Source organism: Lutra lutra, chromosome 1 (assembly GCF_902655055.1).
Source record: "Lutra lutra chromosome 1, mLutLut1.2, whole genome shotgun sequence".
Taxonomy (NCBI): Eukaryota; Metazoa; Chordata; class Mammalia; order Carnivora; family Mustelidae; genus Lutra; species Lutra lutra.
Window position 1 is genome coordinate 150830727 of NC_062278.1, and position 17906 is coordinate 150848632.

A 17906-nucleotide genomic window follows, 5' to 3' on the forward strand; every position below is an offset into this window, starting at 1 on the left:
AGTTATTACAGGTCTGGAATTCCATAGCCAAACGCTGGAGGCCAGAAGTCATTCCGAATTCTGGATTTTTCAGCTATGGAGAGGTAACATGGTCCCTATTTGTGTTTTATGCTACACTCTCGGTGGGGTCTGAGGTTACAAAACACAATAACCAAACACATTGGTATTTCTACGATATAGGAATAGTGTATGAATATTCAAGCTGAGCGGGACATGAGTTTTGGCCCTGGACATAGGAAAAGGATTTTGATTTTCAGGGCTGGAATCCCCAAGGAATTGGGAATTGCATTTATAGAGCTGTGAACCTCTGTTACTATCACCAGCCGCTCCCCTTTGGAAACACCATCATTCTCCTTGGAACAACCCTTCTGGAATGAAGTACAAAGAAACAGGGTCGGGCCTAGGGTGAGGTGAGTCAGCCACCATGGTGGCTGGCGACCGGGATGGCCTTACCAGACCCTGTGGCCTGCTGGTTTCTCAAGGACTGCTGTGCAGCTGAGCAGACCCCCCACACCGCAGACCCCTCATGGCTCTTGCCTCCCAAAGCCTTAGCTGTTTGCTTCGCTGGGCACATCCTTCTTATTCCAGAGGCAAGGGCTGGGGGAGGCAGAGGGCATGTGGGACACCTGTGGCTGACAGTATTCTCTGGAAAGAATGCAAAGTGGCAGAAGCCTCAGGTTCGCAGGAAAGATACAGTTCAGAGCCTCAACCGACATTAAGGAGCAAAGAGCAATGGTTAGGGAGCCAGATGACTGTGACCATGCTTGGCCCAGGGGTCGAAGTGTGCAGCCTCGTATTCCAGGCAATCGGCCCCACCTCATCAGCGGCACTGAATCCAAAAGGACTAGAGGAGACACTGTCAGAGTGATCGGGCAGGGCAGAGGGAGCCCTTTCATGATTATGGGCTCAAGACAAGTCCTGCCTGGGTTCAAATTCTGACCCTTCCAACTCTGAGCTGGGTACCCTTGAACAAATTCCTTAACCCTTCTGTGCCTCATCTGTACAGCGGAGATGCTAATAATCACACGTACCCGTTGGCAAACCACGGTCACAGTGCCTGGTGCACAGTCATTGCCCAGGAAATGTTACTAGTCATTACTGCTGGTGCCCGATAAACCTTTGTCATTTGCCAGCCATGAAGTGGCCCCAGCCAGATCTGAACCCAGAGCTCCCTCGTTCAAGTCCAGTCCTCTGAAAATCAAAAGAGAAAAAAACCTTAAGGGTGCCTACTTTTCAAAAGGTCTTCAGAGGCGGAAGGGTGGGAGGGCAGGGCTACCCATGGAGGAACAGCACCTCGAAGAGATCTGCGGCCCTGGCCAGAGCCACTCTTGGCTGAGAAGCAGCCGGGAGGTATGAGGCTCAGCCCTGGAGTTCTGAGGAGGCAGGCAGAACTGGGCTTGGAGCCTCCCCCAACCCTCTTCCACCCCCGAGGGAGGAAGAGGCCCATGCTGAGGGCTGTGCTGGAGACGGGTCTCTGCTGAGTGGGCTGAGCAGAGCGCTGGGCCGTGTCCCTGCCGTGCCCTGGGTGGTCGATGTGCACTGGGCAAGCCGGGCAGGGCCACACACTGTTTATACGTCTGCCTTCCTGTGCTGAGCACACCTCTTCACATCAGGACATAGAAGGGCTTGCTGGCAGCTTCGGGCCTTGCCTACTGACAAGCTTCTGGCTCGGTGTCTTCAGAGGGAAACTTCACACACACACACACACACACACACACACATGGGCGCATGCGTCCACCCTCCATATGCATGTGGGAGGCACAATTTTATAGTATCTGGAGCAGTTCTTAGAACATTCTTGAACATATTTATTGGTGCAAGGGAGTAAACAGCCAGAGCCGAAAAGGCTGAAAGGAGGGCAGTAAGATGGGAACCCCCACACCCCGCACCACCTTCACTGTCCCGAGCAGGTGGGACATCTGGGACACCCACGGTATCCTCTGGTTTCTTCAGGCTTTTCCAATTTGTCTTCAGGTTGGGGGAACCCAAGAGAACATGGCCACGAGAATGGATGCTCATCCGGTCAGGGGGTGCTGCCAGCGGGACAAGAGCCTTGCCTGGGCAGCGGGGAAGCTCACGGGGCCTCGTCCCTGAAGAGCGTGAGGTTATGTTTCCGGATGTGCTCCAGCAGCACCTGGCCTCGCCGCTCCAGGGTCTGGAGTACCCGCTTTAGCCCCTGCCTCCCGCCCTGACTCTCCCAGAACACGGGGTCCATCTGCAGGGACAGGAGCAGCAGCTTCTGCAGACACCCTGAGGCAAGAACCTGCACGGCAGACTCAGGAAACCTGGAGGCAGGTCCCCCGGGCCAGGACAGAAAGGAAAAGCAAAAGTGATCTCAGAAAATGTCCGGGACCGGTGAAGCCAGTTGGCCAGGAATTGCACAGCTGGCCAGCCTGGCACAGGTGTCCTGCAGAATGCCTGGGGCCCGCCTGCTGACTCGTCCTCAGAAAACCCTCCTACCAACTCTGCTGTGAAAACAGGCAGGGGCAGGGCTTCTGGATGGGTCCCCCATCCCACAGAGAAGCTGGGGAAACCAGCTCTGCTATCCCAGGTGAATGCCAGCTGCTGTGCTTGGCAAGTGCCAGGAGAAGCCCAAAGAGGCTGAGCTGCCTGCAGTGAGTGAGCAGGGAAGGCGGGTTCCCCAGGCTGGCTCCTCCTCTGGGACAAGGAGGCCCTCTGGATATGGGGGTGCCTGCTGACTGTGTCCTCCCAGCTCCTCACCTCCTCCCGGGGCTCAGATCCAGCAGCTTTTGTCTAATAGGCTGCAGAGCACTCAGGACCATGGTCAAGGTCCCACGGTCCACAACAGGGCTATTGGGCCTCCGCCTCCAAACTTCCAACCAATCCCGCAGACCCTCACCCAGCGATGCCCTCCAGCAGCCGGAAGTTCAGCTTGTCCTCGGGATGCTGAAGGTTGCCAGCGTTATCGATGTAGACCAGATGAGATGGATCACTGCTTCGCACCTCAGGGAAGAAGACAGACAGGGACAGGGGTGGGTGAGGTTGCAGCCTAGCTGGTACCCATGGCTTCTGTCAGTGTTCAGAGTCTTGGGGTCCCCTGAGCTGACAATCCCACAATGCACCGTGCTACCTGCCTGGAAGGTTCCCCGGCGCTGAGCTGTAATGTGACTTTATGGTAGTGCCGTGCTCAGTGCTTCCAGGCACCGTCTCAGTGAACCCTCCCAGTAACCTTAGAAGGGAGCCTTTAGCATCAGCTCTCTTTCACAGAATCAGGGGCACAGAGAAGTTAAGTAATTTGCACACAGTCACACAGCTAAGTAGCTGGTTAGGTCCAACTTGGACCAGTAGTGTGAAGACACACCCTGAGAAACTGCAAGGCAGAGGGACTGATTCCTGCTCTGGTGGCTGAGGGGGTGGGGAGCACGGGTGAAAACTGGCAGGTGCAGAGGGACCCCACCATCAGGTTGTGGCTTCAGGGCATATTGCGTACGCGCATGCTCAAACACCCTCACCCGTTCTGGTGAGGTGGCTGCTCTGTGCCTGCGTGTTCCCCTGAGTGTCACCAAGAGTGCACACACCTTCCAGCCATGGGCGCCATACTCCATCTATCCCCAGAGAAGAGTTTAGCGACTCCTAATCCCTTTGAAAACTAAAACCAGCAAAAGGGAATACCTTAGGCACTTTAAAAATATGGTGTGAGTGGGAATGAGAGGCCAGGTCTTCCCTTCCCCCACCCCCATCCGCCCCATTCCTAGACATTCTCCAGGATTCCATGGTATTTTCCCATAATTCTCCCCATCACCCTCGGCTTAACTTACGAACTTTTGCCTCCAGGACCCTAGCTTTCCCTCTCTCTGTCTCTTCCCCCTCACCCCTCTCTCTACATCAGGGATCATCTATTTTTTGGAGGCTGATGACTCCTTCCTCCAAAATCTGCTGTCCTAGGGAATCTGTGAAATGACTGCCGCTCCAGTGTGAATGATAGTTATAAAAGCCTTACCTCTCCCCGTGTGAGTGCCTTTTACCAGGGAAGAGGGGAGCGGGCTCTAAGGACAGGAGTTGGAGATTTCCTACCACCCAGTGGTTTCACGAGGCAGCCCAAGCCTCTGGGTTGGTGTGGCCTGCCTGACGCTGAGCCCGGACACCGTGCTGACCGCTACCCTCCACAAACAACTGGCCAGGGGAAGACATCGAGGACATTAGGGTCACTGGGGGAGAAGATAGAGTAGCCCTTCCTGAGGGTGGCCCCTTGCTCCTTGGGCAGAAGTGGCTGCTCTGTTATTCCTGTCCCTGTCTCTGACGGCCTCGGCGCACCACTTCCCACCCTGGGCTCTACTTTTTTCAGGAGGCAGCCCAGGGTTCCTCAGATTGTCACGAGTCTGTGAGCTATAGGCCAGAGGAGAGAGCCCTGTCACTGCCACTGCCCAGCCCTGCGGCCTTGGAAACTGCCCTCCCTGTTCCATGCCACAGTTCCTACATTGGCTGGGAAGGTGGGGGCGGCTCTCCAGACACACAGTTCCCACACCTGCTTCCAGGGGCCCTCGGATTCCCCTGTAGTCTCTCGAGGGGATGTGGAGTGGCCCCACCTCAACCGTATCGGCAAAGGCCCACTGGGGTCAGTTTTATGTATGGTGGCTTCCCAGAAACATTGTTCAGACAAAAGCTCCTGCTGCTGAAAAGAACAGGGCTGGGAACGTCCCGTGTCATGTGATCTCCGAAACTCCAGAGCCGCATCTTCCGAAGGAGACAGGAAGACGGGAGTCTGGGTGACAGGGGACATACCAGGATGTGGACCAACCGCAGCTCCTCCGGGTTCCGGCATTTCTCTCGGAGCCTCTCTTCCACACAGGGGTCCGACGGCTCGGGCTCGAAGCCACAGCAGTAGCGGTCTAGGCGGTCGTGCACCTGCGAGGACACCCAGCCTGTGAGGGGTGCGGCTCAGGGTCTGCCTGCCCCGCAGGCCCAGCAGTCAGGCGGCCTGGCCCAGGGGACCTTGTGCTGGGGGCAGTCCTTGGTGGCCGTCAGTGCCAGTCAGCCCATTGCTGGCCCCTGGCCAGAGAGGGAGCTTCTGCTCTGCTCCTCCAGCCAGCTCGCCCTGCACCCCAGGAGCTGCTGGCTCACGCCTCAGGCCAGCATGGCTTTCCACTGAACTCGGGCCTGAGGCCACTGGGCTTCCCAGTGCTGACCATCCGTGTACTGGGGAAATCCACATGGGACTCCACTCCTTGTTTAAGCAGCCAGTGCTGCAGCAGGGCTCCCTCCCTTCCTTGGAGCTAAACATGCTTTAATGACCACCTAGACAGCTCTGGAGTGGACATCTCTCCTACCCTGCGGGGAGGCCGGAATCAAAATCAAGGGGGGAGGAGGGCATTCCCCTCACAGGTTTGGTTTCCACTGGATGCCTCGAGTGGGAATTCTCAAGCGTGATGTGGGGTCAATTCTGAGGAGCTCTGCCTCCCACCCCCTACATACACACATGTAAATGACATTTCAGAGTGTCACAGGATTCTCATAATAATATATCCCACTCACCTGCTTCCAGGAGTTCCCTTCAGAAGGAAGGAGTTGCAGCCTGCAAGTCAGGAATTGAACAGAAACAGGGATCCGCCCCCGCCCTGACCTACTTGAGGAAGTTATCTGCAGTGGGCAGCAAACGCAAAGAGGTCCAGAACCCAGAAGGGAGAGGCCTAAAAAGAGAAGTGGCAGAGTCCTCTTGGGTGCGAGAGGGAGGATCTTGCTGTAGGGAGAGAGACAGGAGGGGAGGTGAAGGGAGAGGTGGTGTGGAAAAGGTTGGGATGTGCTAGGAAGTGGATGAGAGAGAGGGTGAGGTTGGGGACAACAGGGAGTGCCTGTCACAGGGTGGGTGAGCTGGAGGAGATGCACCTTTTTTCCTCATAGGGAGGAAATTTGGTTTGATACAATACCTTGAGGAGTGCTAACGACAGAAGGTGAGATCTCCAGAGGTCTGGGTGTGGGAAGACTTGCTTTGCTTGGGGCAAGAGGAAAAATCCATTTGCTGCTGTGGGAGGGGGAGGAGAGAGAGGAGAGGAAGAGAGAAGTGAAGCAGGGAGCAGCAGGAGGCTGAGGGTGTGAGATGTGCCCTCCCCAATCCCTCCTCCCCCCAGCCAAGTGACCACCCTTGTGAAATGCTTGCTGGCCTTGGGGAAAGGGCTGAGCTCTGAGTTCAGGTCTAGTGTGAGGTAAATTGAGGCAGGCAAAGCAGCAGTCAGCTGCCTGGGATTTGCCCAAATCCTGGGAAGGTCTACCAGATCCTCCTGGGTTGTGGGGCCCGCGGTTTGAGTGATCTTAAGTGCCCAGGTAGTGTCAGGGTCACAGGAGAGGGAGGACTCCGGGACCCCCCAAGGAGGATGATGAATCACACAGGAGCTAACTCTCAGGACGCGAAGGAAATGCAGTTCCTGAGAGAGCCTGGTGTGTGGAAGACCCAGCAGGGAGACCCAGATCCCACCTTTGCAGAATGGCTGGTCTAGTGCAGGAAGCCTGGGAACACCCCTGGAGAGGCAGGTGCCAACCTGGGAATCTAGAAATCAGCTCCAGGTAACATACTCTGGTTGGGGCAACTGTCCAGGCCAAGGGCACAGAGGGGACAGAGTCAGGGTGGAGGTGAATGAGAGAGGGAGAGGGAAGCAGGAAGCCAGAGGGCAGCAATCGGGTGATGAACCCCACAGAGAGAAAGGGTTTGCTTCCTCTCAGTCCTCGGGAACCTTCTGTGATTCTGCTCTACCACATGGTTCAGCTCTTGGGGGAATGTGGAGCACCTGCCTCCCCCGTGGTGGTGGTGACAGTGCAGGACAGTCATAGGTTTACAGCAAACGCAGGGGCCATTTTAATCTGACACAGCAATGACAGGGTCTCCCTCCGAGATGATGATGATGTGGTCTAATAAGAAACATATTTGGTCACAGTCCCCTGACCCTGGCGCAGAGCTCCTAAAACCTTTGGAATTTCCTGAGAGATTCGTAAAGAGCCCCTTTGAGCACATCTGTGTTTATGCTGATGAGATGACGCAGGGGAACCCCAGAAAACTTCAGAACGGGAGCTTGTCACTGGAAAGACAAGTGAAGAGAGGATAGGAACATTTAGCCCCATATTCCAACCCCCAGGAAGAGTAGAAGAGCTGGAGATGGGGTTATAAAAACTCAAACAATGAGATTTGGAGCACTTCCAACCCGGAAGTTCTGGGTTGGAAGTGCTCCATGAGTCAGGAGGGTGGCCTATCCCAGCTCCACAGGAACATAAAGCTCCTGGGCATGGGACCCTTCTGGACTCACCCAATATACCTCTTCATCAGGACGTTCATTTGTATCCTTTATAATAAACCTGTAAATGTAAGTAAAGTGTTTTCCTGAGCTCTGTTGTGCCATTCTATCAAACTAACAAATCTTGGGGCAGAGGGCGGTCATGAGAACCCTTGGTTTATAGCCAGTTGGTCAGAAGTGTGGGTAGCCCAGGACTTTCGACTGGGATCCGAAGTGGGAAAGTCTTATAGGACTGAGCCCCTTAGCTTGTCTGGGATCTGACACGGACTCCAGGTGGACAGTGTCAGAATTGAATTGCATTGTGGGACACCAGTTGGTGGTGGAGAATTGGTGTCAAAACAAAACATTGGGGTGCCTGGGTGGCTCAGTGGGTTGAGGCCTCTGCCTTGGGCTCAGGTCATGATCCCTGATCATGATCGAGTCCCACATTGGGCTCTCTGCTCAGTGGGGAGCCTGCTTTCCTTCCTCTCTCTCTGCCTGCCTCTCTGCCTACTTGTGATCTCTGTCTGTCAAATAAATAAATAAAATCTTAAAAACAACAACAACAACAAAAACCCAAAACATCGTTCTGGTGACCACCACCATGAAAACCACCATCCATCCCCAGCTCCTTCACTCCTCACTGCAGCTGTGCTAGGGAGATGCTATGAGTCCATTTAACATATGGGGACACTGACCCCAGACATACCCAAGGTCATAAATGTAAAAGTCATGTATCTAGGATTTGAGCCACGGTCTGCCTGGTTCGAAGGCCAGCTCTTGGCTCCTGCCCTGCCTCCGTGAAAATCAGGAAAGGGGAGACGGTTACAGAGGTCAAATGAGGTCTCCATCATTACTCTTCATGAGATTAATTAATATGGTCTTGCTAATTAAGGCTACAGAAGAGCTTTTAAAATTATGAAGGAGGAAGGGGAAGAATGAGAAAACACAGAGCCTGTCATCCTCCATGACAGCAACTGAGGCAGCTGCAGGCATGGTGGGGTTTGGACAGCCCATGTCTCTCATCTGTGATCACTGGGGGTGACCAACCCAGGCCAGCACTACCATCCTGCCTCCCTCTGCCCACTGGCACAGCCACCCCTCTCCACAAATGGGGCAGAGGGGGGACAGGCTGTCACCTCTGAAAGGCAGTACTCCTCAAAGCTACCCCCTAGTCCACTCAGCCCGGCTCAGCTCTGGCCAGTCAAAGGTCTTGCTTCGTTTCCATATCCCTTGACAGGAAAACTCACGTATGTTCTGAAAAAATGCAGAATTGATCTCCTCCAACACAAACAACATAACTATGGTTCAATCAATGTCACAAAACTAGATGTCCAGGAATGAAAGCGTTAGAGTCTCAACTGCTGTCTCAAAACATGTTCTTTTCTGCAATAGTTCAGCATGGAGAAGTCGCACGTCCGGGCCTAGACCAATCACCCAAACAGGCTGAGGGCAATTCTGTGAGGCCCCATTAGGGAGTATTTCTAGGGACGGTGGGCCAAAGACACCCACAGGCGCTGCTCAGAGGATTGGTCCAGTCTGTCCAGGGTGGCATGAAGTGAGCCCATTAACAAGACCCCTGACATGGGCCATCACTGCTTTGGCTGCCTGGGCTTTGGATAACGACAGCCACAAGTCACAGAAAAACTTAACTCAAAATGGTTTTAACCGTAAGGAAAATTAAGATCTTCAGTGGCAGCGATCAGCCCCAAAATCGGGCAGGCTAGAGGTACGGCTGCTCCTTATTGTCGTGGTCAGGACTCTTCCTGCTCTCCACTCTCCACCCACGAGGTTAACATCACAGTGTTGTCTCTGGAAGCCTGCAGGTGGCCGCTGTGGGCATGTGCTTCCTTGTTCATGTCCAGAGAGAAGGAGAGGACAAATGAGAGAAAAAGAGACAGAGAGACAGACAGAAGGGAAAGGAACCTCTCTTCCAACAACCTTCCCTTTAACCTGACTGGACCAAATCGGGTCACACACATCGCTGGACCAAGGGTGGCCAGTGGAAGATGGCGATGCACTGATCCCCAGACCTGGGAATGGGCAGAAGGTGAATCACATCTGGGCTCTGTGTGAAAGTCTACCTTAGCTGCAGTGTCCTCACTCAGGCTACTAATAAAAGCATTGACCAGGACAGGGCTGAGGACAGAGCCCTGCAGCTCGCCTCCAGACCACCCCACCTCCCAGGTAGCTTTAAAGCCACTTGAAACCTGTATCATGTTCCTGTCTGCTATGTTCTTGCTATATGACCTGAGGAAGTTATTTAAACTCAATACTCCTCAGTTTTCTCATCAACAAAATGGGGGCAGCAATACTCCCCTCCCATGGACCTGCCCTGAGGCTCACATCCAATAATGATACCTGTGAGGCAGGGGGTGGTTGTTGAGGAAAAGCCTTCTGTTGTGTCTGTCCTGGGAGTGACAGGCCCAAAGACCTCCAGGGATCTCAGGGGTCTCCCCCCAACCCCCCCCACACACACCAGGAAGCCCCAGCTTCACCCAGTGCTACAGACCAGAGAACCAGAATCTGAAATAAAGTAAGTTACAACAGGGTAGCCACGCTCTTGTGGGTACGCCCAGTTTCTGGACCGATCTGTTCAACACACACCACTTGCTGGGTTCTCTTTGGCTGGGAGAGTAAAGGCCAGGGCAGTTTTGGCAAGACTGACACGGTAACTGCTCTAGATTTCATATTATGCCTGATGCCCAGCCAGCCAAGCCCCCTTCCTCCCGCCAAGTCCTTCCCAGCCCCGTCTCCCAGCCATTCTGTGCGGATCTCAATTTACAGCATCTATTTCCAGAGGAAGCCACAAGGAACATGGGCCCATCCAATATTCCTGGCTTCTCAACTCAGTACCCATCTGAATGTTTTTTTGTTTTTTTGTTTTTTAAAGATTTTATTTATTTATTTGACAGAGAGAGATCACAAGTAGACGGAGAGGCATGCAGAGAGAGAGAGAGAGAGAGAGAGAGGGAAGCAGGCTTCTTGCTGAGCAGAGAGCCCAATGTGGGACTCGATCCCAGGACCCTGAGATCATGACCTGAGCCGAAGGCAGTGGCTTAACCCACTGAGCCACCCAGGCGCCCCCCATCTGAATGTTTAACAGGAAGGGCCTGGCCAGGCCCTGTTGCCAGTTTGATTATTTTGCCATATTGTCTGGTTATTTTTTTTCCACCGAAGAGAAATTCAATTTCAACAGCAGCGGCCTAGCAGCCTAATGGGACCAAGATTAAGTTTCATTCCCACATTCCTTCAGGATTTAATTTTTTTTCCCTGTTTTAAAAAAATGAGCAGTTACCAAGAAAAAATGATAAACCTTTGCAGTGTTGCTTTTCTGACCCACCCAGCAACGTTGCATACCCATGACGGGGACTGAAGTCTGTTCACATTTACTTAAGCCATTGTAAAGCTCACTCAGTGCTTTCCACGCGACAACCCACTTACTCCTTCCCAGTAGCCAAGGGGTAAATGCCATTATTATTCCCACTTCAAAGATGTGGAAACTGAGTCCCGGTAATGTGCCGAAGTCTCACGGCAAGGAAGTGGAGGTGCCGGGACTCGAACCCGAGATGGACTGCTCTGACCGGTAAGGGGGAGTGGGGTGTGGCCACAAGTGCTTTGTGGCACCAGAGCTTCCAAGTTCCCTGCTGGCAAAGATGAAGACACGGTTTGGTCCTGTCCCCAGCACCCGCACTTGTTTTTACAACCAGAGCCTTAGCTAAGGTTTTTCTGAGTGAAAGAGTGAGTGAATGACATGCGTGGCTGGCTGACAACATGGGGACTATGATCACTTAAAGTGTACCATTCTGGCCAAGATGCCAAAACCAGAAGTGTCCGGCGGGAGGCCTGGCTTTGTGGCCGCCACACAGGACATCTGGGTAAGACAAGACACTGCAGTCTGCCAGCAAGGGACAGCAGGTCTGGCTATGGGAGAGGGGAGGTCTGAGGGGAGCCAGCACAGGGTAGGTAAGGTGGCCAGAGTCCCTTAACAGACCCATCAGGCTCCTGGGCCAAGAAGAGCTCCTCAGCTAGTGCCTGATCTGGGTCTGGTGGATTCTAGGAGGACCACTTGCTGTTCCTGGTGGCCCATGCCTCCTGTTCAGGGACCTTCTCCCCGGCTGGGAGTAGTGACAGGCCTGGGTCTTTCTGGGTGGAAAAGGTGGCTCTTGGCAGGGCCGCCTCACTGCCTGGCGATCAGATTGCCACGAGGTGGCAGCATCTCTCTCCACAGAGGGCAAGGATCTGATTCCACCCTGCCCAGCTGGCGGACAGAGAATTCTTGAGGTTTCTTTGGGGAGGTCAGAGTGGGAGAGGAGTGGGTTAATGGGTATTGCTCCCACTTCCCTCTGAGGATTCACCTTGGAGAGTTCCCCATGTGTCCTGACAAAGGGCAATAATTCCTGGAAGCTTCGGGAAGGAACATCTGGATGCTGCATCTGTCCCAAGCCTGAGGTCAGAGGTTGTGGCCTCCGCTTCGATGTGGGTGAACAGACTAGCTAACAGGCTTTGAGGAGATGCACTGAGAAGAACTAGATCTTCTCTAAAAAGACATATGTAGATCGGTCTAAAATTCTAACAGCAACACAAACACCACAGCTGTGAAAAGATAAATCCACCACAGCAAAAAAGTTTCCAACTGAGAAAGCTAGGGTGAGTTACCATTAGAACACCTTCCACAGGAGTCCTCACATAATAAAGAGTCCCCACATCAGAAGGGAAATGCTGTGACCTCTTCCACGGATACTCGGAAGACATTTGATAAAATTTTGCATCCATTCCTGACAAGAGAAATTCTTAATAAAGCAAGAATCATGAATAGTTCCTCATTATATCTTCAGTCAAAAACTACTATGATGTTTAATGGTGAAACAGCAGAAATTGTCCCAAATCTGTAGCAATAGCTCGTGTCTCTCAGGCCATTAAAATTTCCCAATCACCCTGGAGCCACCAGCAAATGTAATGAGGCGAGAGGCAATGAGAAGACCAAGGGCATTCATTGCAGATGAAACACTGGGATACTTGGAAAACCCAGAGGATTAACTGAGCAGCTTTTAGACACCACATTAAAACACAAAAATAATAGCCTTCACGCAGCCTGGAGGCTACTGGCCAGAACATCTAATGGAAGAAAAGATCCTATTTTCAGTGGCCACAGGAAGATGAACTCCCTGGGAATAACCCCACACGAACAGAAGACATCTAGATGCTTCTGAGGAACATGAATAAAAGGAGAGACATAGCTGCTGGAGAACGTCATTAAAGAGACATGACTGCTGGTTGACCTGAGAGCTGGACCTGGGCACTGGGAGGCCTCTTGCCCCCTCCCCGGTCCTCCTGGGAAAGTGGGCTTCGCTTGCCTTTCCTGCTCCCAGACGCTGCTCCGAGGACATGGCCTTGAGATGTTGATGTGTTGAGAACACCTGCATGGTGTACATGAGTGAACCTGGTTAAGGCCTCTCTATAAACTTCTAAGGTTTGGTAGGTGGGCAGAGAGATCCTCTGTCTGGCTGCTGGTAAAGGCAAGGCTGGTATATAGTTCTCTTTGTTGATTACACCTACCACCTACCAACCTGGAGTGGTCTGCCTCTTTGGTCTCTCACGGCCCTCCATGTAGAGGGTCCGCTTTCAGATTACACCTGGGAAGGTCCAGAGCGGGTTGTGAACCAACAATATCCAAATCTTGGCTAGAATGACTTCATGTTTTAGGATATAAATTCTCTCTACAGTCCACACAAATTTAATTAATCCCAGTAAAATCCCAAAAGGACTTGCGAAGGAGGAGTGACAAGCTGACTCTAAATTTCTTACGAGAATAGTATGCAAGACTATCAAGAAAATTCTAAGAAAGAGCAAGGAGGAAGACCAAGCCCTACTGGTTTGGTTATCAACATAAAATACGAAGCACAGCAATTAAAACTGTGATTCTGGCATAAAAATAGACAGAACCTTTACTGGGACAGAAAAAGTCCAGAAATAGACCTACATACATATGGAAACTGGCTATATGGTAAAGGCAACATTTCAGATTGGGGAAAAGGTTGATTATTCAACAAATGTACTGAGACATTTGGGTTGCCATCTAAAAAAAAAAAATCGTTGTTTTGCATCTTATCTCTTGCTCCAAAATAACTTCCAGATGGATCAAAGATAGATGAAAACACATGGGGGAGTTTTAAAAATAACCTTGATGTGAAGATGGCCTTTTAAGAAACATATTAACCCAGAAGTCATAAAAAAAAAGCTGGATAATTTTAACAACATAACATCTTTTACATTTCTGCATAGCAGAAAGACTATAAACAATGTTTAATGACAACAGAACCTGAAATATTACCATACGGTAAAACAAAAGACTAATTGCCTTCATCTATAAAAAGCTCTTGAAATCATTAGGAAAAAGGCCGACAACCCAAAAGATAATGGGGCAAAGACTATGGACAGACAAAGAAGAAAACAAGTTAGAAAAATCCGAACAGAGACAGGACTCAGGTGGGGCTGAAGAAACAGGGAGGCGCCCACGGTCCCTGTCACGTGGGACAGGCGCTGTATCTCCTTCAGACGTTTGGACCCTGGGCTCATAAATTCATTTTCTACTGCTGCACTGCAAATGACCAGGAGTTTAGTGGCTTCAAAGAACCCACTTATTATGTCACAGTTTCTGTGGGTCAGGAGTCCACCACATTTTCGCCAGGTTCTCCACTCAGAGTCTTACCACATTGAACTCCAAGGTGTTGGCCAGGTGCCGTGTCTCATCGTAGCTCAGGGTCATCCCCTAAGCTTGTTCAGGTTGTTGGCAGAGACCATTCCTTGTGGTTGCAGGACTAGGTCCTGGGGATCTCAGGGTCCTCCTAGAGGCCTTCCCTTCCACCATGTAGTTCATAGCATGGCTGTTTGCTTTCTGAAGCCAGCAGGACACTCTTCAGACACTTCATCTCTTTTGAAAGACTCCCCTGATTAGGTCGGACCCATCCGGGATAATCTTCCCTTTGATCAACTTAAAGTTAAATGATTGGTAACCTAATTGAAGTGCTGGGCCATGATATTCGCAGGTCTCACCCAAACTCAAGGGCAGGGGCTAATGCCAGCGGGGTGGGAACTGTGGGGATCATCTTAGAAGTCTGTCCCTCATACCTCATCCTGGTTGAGGTCCTGCTTTTAAATATATGTAAAGATACTCAATGTCAACCCTGTCCAGACAGGTAGGTGTTTCCATCCTCTGTAGTTGGTTGCACCATCTGTGAAATGGGGTGGAATACAGCTCCCATCTCTTTGCCTGTTGTCGGACTTAAGTGGGTTCATGTGTGTGGTTTGGGTCAGACATTGCCAGACAGCCAGAGGTCCTTCATGAATGGCTACTCTGATATGTCACGTCTCTGGTTGGAAGCCTGAAACGTCGGCGGTCGGAACCAATCTGAGGTCCTTTCTAACTGACAGAATACCTGATGTCCCAGGAAGACTAAACCAGAGGAGATACACATGAACTGAAGCCACAGATTCGGACTCAACAGAAGGAACACGCACACGATCACAAATAACCGGAATCAGGCTCCTTGGGAAGGAAATGGGCCAGTCCCACCCAGAAGAGCCTCAATAAATACTTTTTCTAGATCCAGTTTGGTATAGCAAAGAGGGCAAGACCATGCACTCTGGGGCCAGGTGGCACTGGATGAAACAAGGCTTTGACTGTGGGCAAGTTCCTTGGCTCTTTTATTTTTTTATATATTTTTTTAATTCTTTTTTTTAAAAGATTTATTTATTTATTTGACAGACAGAGATCACAAGTAGACAGAGAGGCAGGCAGAGAGAGAGAGAGAGAGAGGAGGAAACAGATTCCCTGCCGAGCAGAGAGCCAGACTCGGGGCTCGATCCCAGAACCCTGGGATCATAACCTGAGCCAAAGGCAGAGGCTTTAACCCACTGAGCCACCCAGGCACCCCTCCTTGGCTCTTTTAAACCTCAGTTTCCCCATCTGTAGAATGAAGCTAAGAATATTTTCTTCCTCCAAGGTCTGTTATGCATCAACACAGGCAAAGTGCTGAAACAGTGAGCAAGGGCATTGGCATCTGTCCTGGAAGTGTAAGTTAATTAACGGCCAGAAGGCAGGAGCATGAAAAATGTTGTCTTCTACCTCTATGATTCTATACAGACCCTATAAGAGAGACCTATAGAAAGCTTTGGGATTCTTTTTGGTCTAGAGGAAGAAGTGCTGTTTGAGGAATCAAAACACGGTAGGCAACACCTAGACAGGAAATCATACAGAGACCCTGGAAGTTCATTCATCATCCGTTCGTTCATTCATTCATTCATTCATTCAACAAGTGCTTATCTAGGAGACTGAGCCAAGAGTTTGGCTCTGTGCTAGGTTTGGAGGCTGTGGTGATGAACAAAACAGAGACATATGATAAATACATGAACAAATAAATAAAATATTTATATAGTGTGCTGGGAATCAGAAAGGGACTAGACAGGATGCCATGAAAGAGAAAGAGAGTAACAATGAGGAGTGGTCAGACTTGCTGAAGCCTGGGGAGGAGGAGTCAGAAGCAAGTCCAAGCCAGAGGCCCTGCACCAGAAGGAGCTGGGTGTGTTTAGAAACCAAGGCCAAGTGCCAAGAGATGGGGCTGCGGACAGATCCTTGAAGGTCCTTGAAGAATATGGGGCCTTGGAAAACCTGATCTTGAGGGCACTGAGAAGGCCTTACCTTGTTTTAATGGGGAAGTGGGACACTATCTGATTTATGATCTTAGAAGTGTGCTCTCTGCGTCTGAACACTTCCGTGTGACCTTCAGAGCTCACCCTCCAACTTGCAGCTGCTGTATGGCTTTGTCTGGGGCCTTTCTCCAAATTCCAGGGGACCCATGCCACCAGGAGCAGCCCTCAACCCAAGATTGATGGGATATTTGGCTATAAATACCTGAGTCCCTCACCTCTTGGTAGGCAAATTCTGAGCATGTATTTTATACCATTTCTCAGAAATTTTCCTGTGGAACTAAGCCCCAGTCACCCACGTGGTGACCTGCTTGATACCATGCCCTTTATCGGCTGCCTGCCCTCTCATCTCACTTCCCACCTCCCTTCAGGTGTTTCCTGAGATTATCCCACCTCCCTGGAATCCTGGGCTCAGGATCTGCCTGGGGAAGACTTCTGTAAGGTGACTGGATTGGAGGGGACATAAGTGGAGGCAGGGAGACACATCGGAGGGCTGTCATGTTAGTCCAGTTAAGGAAAGATGATGACCTGAGCTGGGATGATGGCAGGTGAGGCTTCCTGGGATCTCCACTCTTGGGAACATGTAGGCCCTTCATAACAGAGGCTGTAGAAAGGCTCTCAAGAGCCAAAATTACCAACTCCCAGTCTGTCTGAATTCTCCACATCTCACGCACCATCTAGCCAATCACACGCCCTCTAAGAGGAAGCACAGTGTGAGAAAAGAGGGCCCTTTAAAAGAGAAAAAAATAGAAATGAGCCCAACTCCCCCAGCACTTCCTCCCCTCACTCTGGCCTCTGGGTCAAAGGACCCCTTGGGTCCCAGGCACAACTCCTCTCAGGTTGGATTTGGCTCACAATGAATGTGATGGTCATTAGCTCTTCCTGACCAGGGCCTGGCTGTGCCATCATCACGGGCCCAAGAGGAGAAGGCCTTTCTACATTTTACCAGAGTGAATACAACTCTGCTTGCAGGGCCCCCCACACCCCCCGACCTTGAGTCCCACCCAATGAACACACCGACACACTCTCCCACCCGTTTTGTCCACCTGAGTAGAACCAGCTTCTCACTGATCTGTTCAGAAGTGGTGGACTCTCTCTTGGTCCTGCTTCTTTGTATGACGCAGCCTGGAGTGGGTGGGCTGCTACCTACTCACAACTAGTCCTTTATCTCTTGTAGCCAAACAGCTGATTAGCTGAGAGAACGGTCCCGGTCATACCACCTGCCAGAACTTGCTCTTGACTTTTTCATTAGGAGTTTCAGATGTTGTGAGTGTCCTCCCACTAGTCTCCTGGGACCCACCCTTCCCATATGTACTAATGGCTTTCTAGGACAAGGGCAGCAGCTCTCTGCCATGGCGCCTTTCTGGCTGAGGGATCCGGTTTGGCTGGCCAGCACACGGGCCAGACCACAGGAGCCAGGAGGTCGATGCCCTCACGAGCTGTCTCAGTGCCGAGAGTTGAGAGCTATTGTGTAAAAAACCTAGCTCTGGCCCCACGTGAGACAACTTTGGTGTGTTTTGTACACACTCCCTCAATGGAAATAAAGAGCTGGTATCTTAAGACAATGAGTTCTGGATAGGTTTCTTAGCATCTCTGCAATCACTAATACGAGGTGTTAGATGGGGTTTACAGAGCATGGAGTATTATTTGTTGGGAGTACAAGGAACGCGGATGTGTGTGGTGGTTGTGTATTTTGTTGGGGAAATGGTATTTGTGATACACAAACACAAAAAAGCGAGTGTTTATATGGAATAACACCAAGCCAATGAGTGGGCAGTATACAGAGTTTGTACTCCGTTCCCAGTCAGAAGGCACTCGGGTTCCTGTGCTGGGAAACCCACATCCTGAAACCTTCCTCTCTCTGACTTGCTAGTGGCTTCTAGGAAGGCAGCCCCAGCCAAACAGGGGTGTTGGACTTGACTGGTGTTCAGCAAACCAAGGAAGAGGTGGCACAAGGCCAGCCAAGTAGCGTCTGAC

The 17906-nt window shown here is 51.3% G+C and overlaps 1 protein-coding gene across 2 annotated transcripts in view; it reads right to left on the reverse strand.

Annotated features, from left to right (window-relative positions):
• Nucleotides 1–1790: 1790 nt before the first annotated feature.
• The window catches only part of GASK1A (golgi associated kinase 1A), a 54758-nt gene continuing 38642 nt past the window's right edge, over nucleotides 1791–17906 (reverse strand). Inside the window, exons 3-5 of one of the 2 annotated variants that reach the window (XM_047739161.1) lie at nucleotides 4744–4866; nucleotides 2861–2964; nucleotides 1791–2285 (exon numbers count right to left, since the gene is read on the reverse strand). In XM_047739161.1, coding sequence (XP_047595117.1) covers nucleotides 2075–2285; nucleotides 2861–2964; nucleotides 4744–4866 — 438 coding nt within the window. In that variant the 3' untranslated portion in view covers nucleotides 1791–2074. The remainder of the gene's footprint in view (nucleotides 2286–2860; nucleotides 2965–4743; nucleotides 4867–17906) is intronic. The other variant, XR_007128950.1, reaches the window with a different exon arrangement.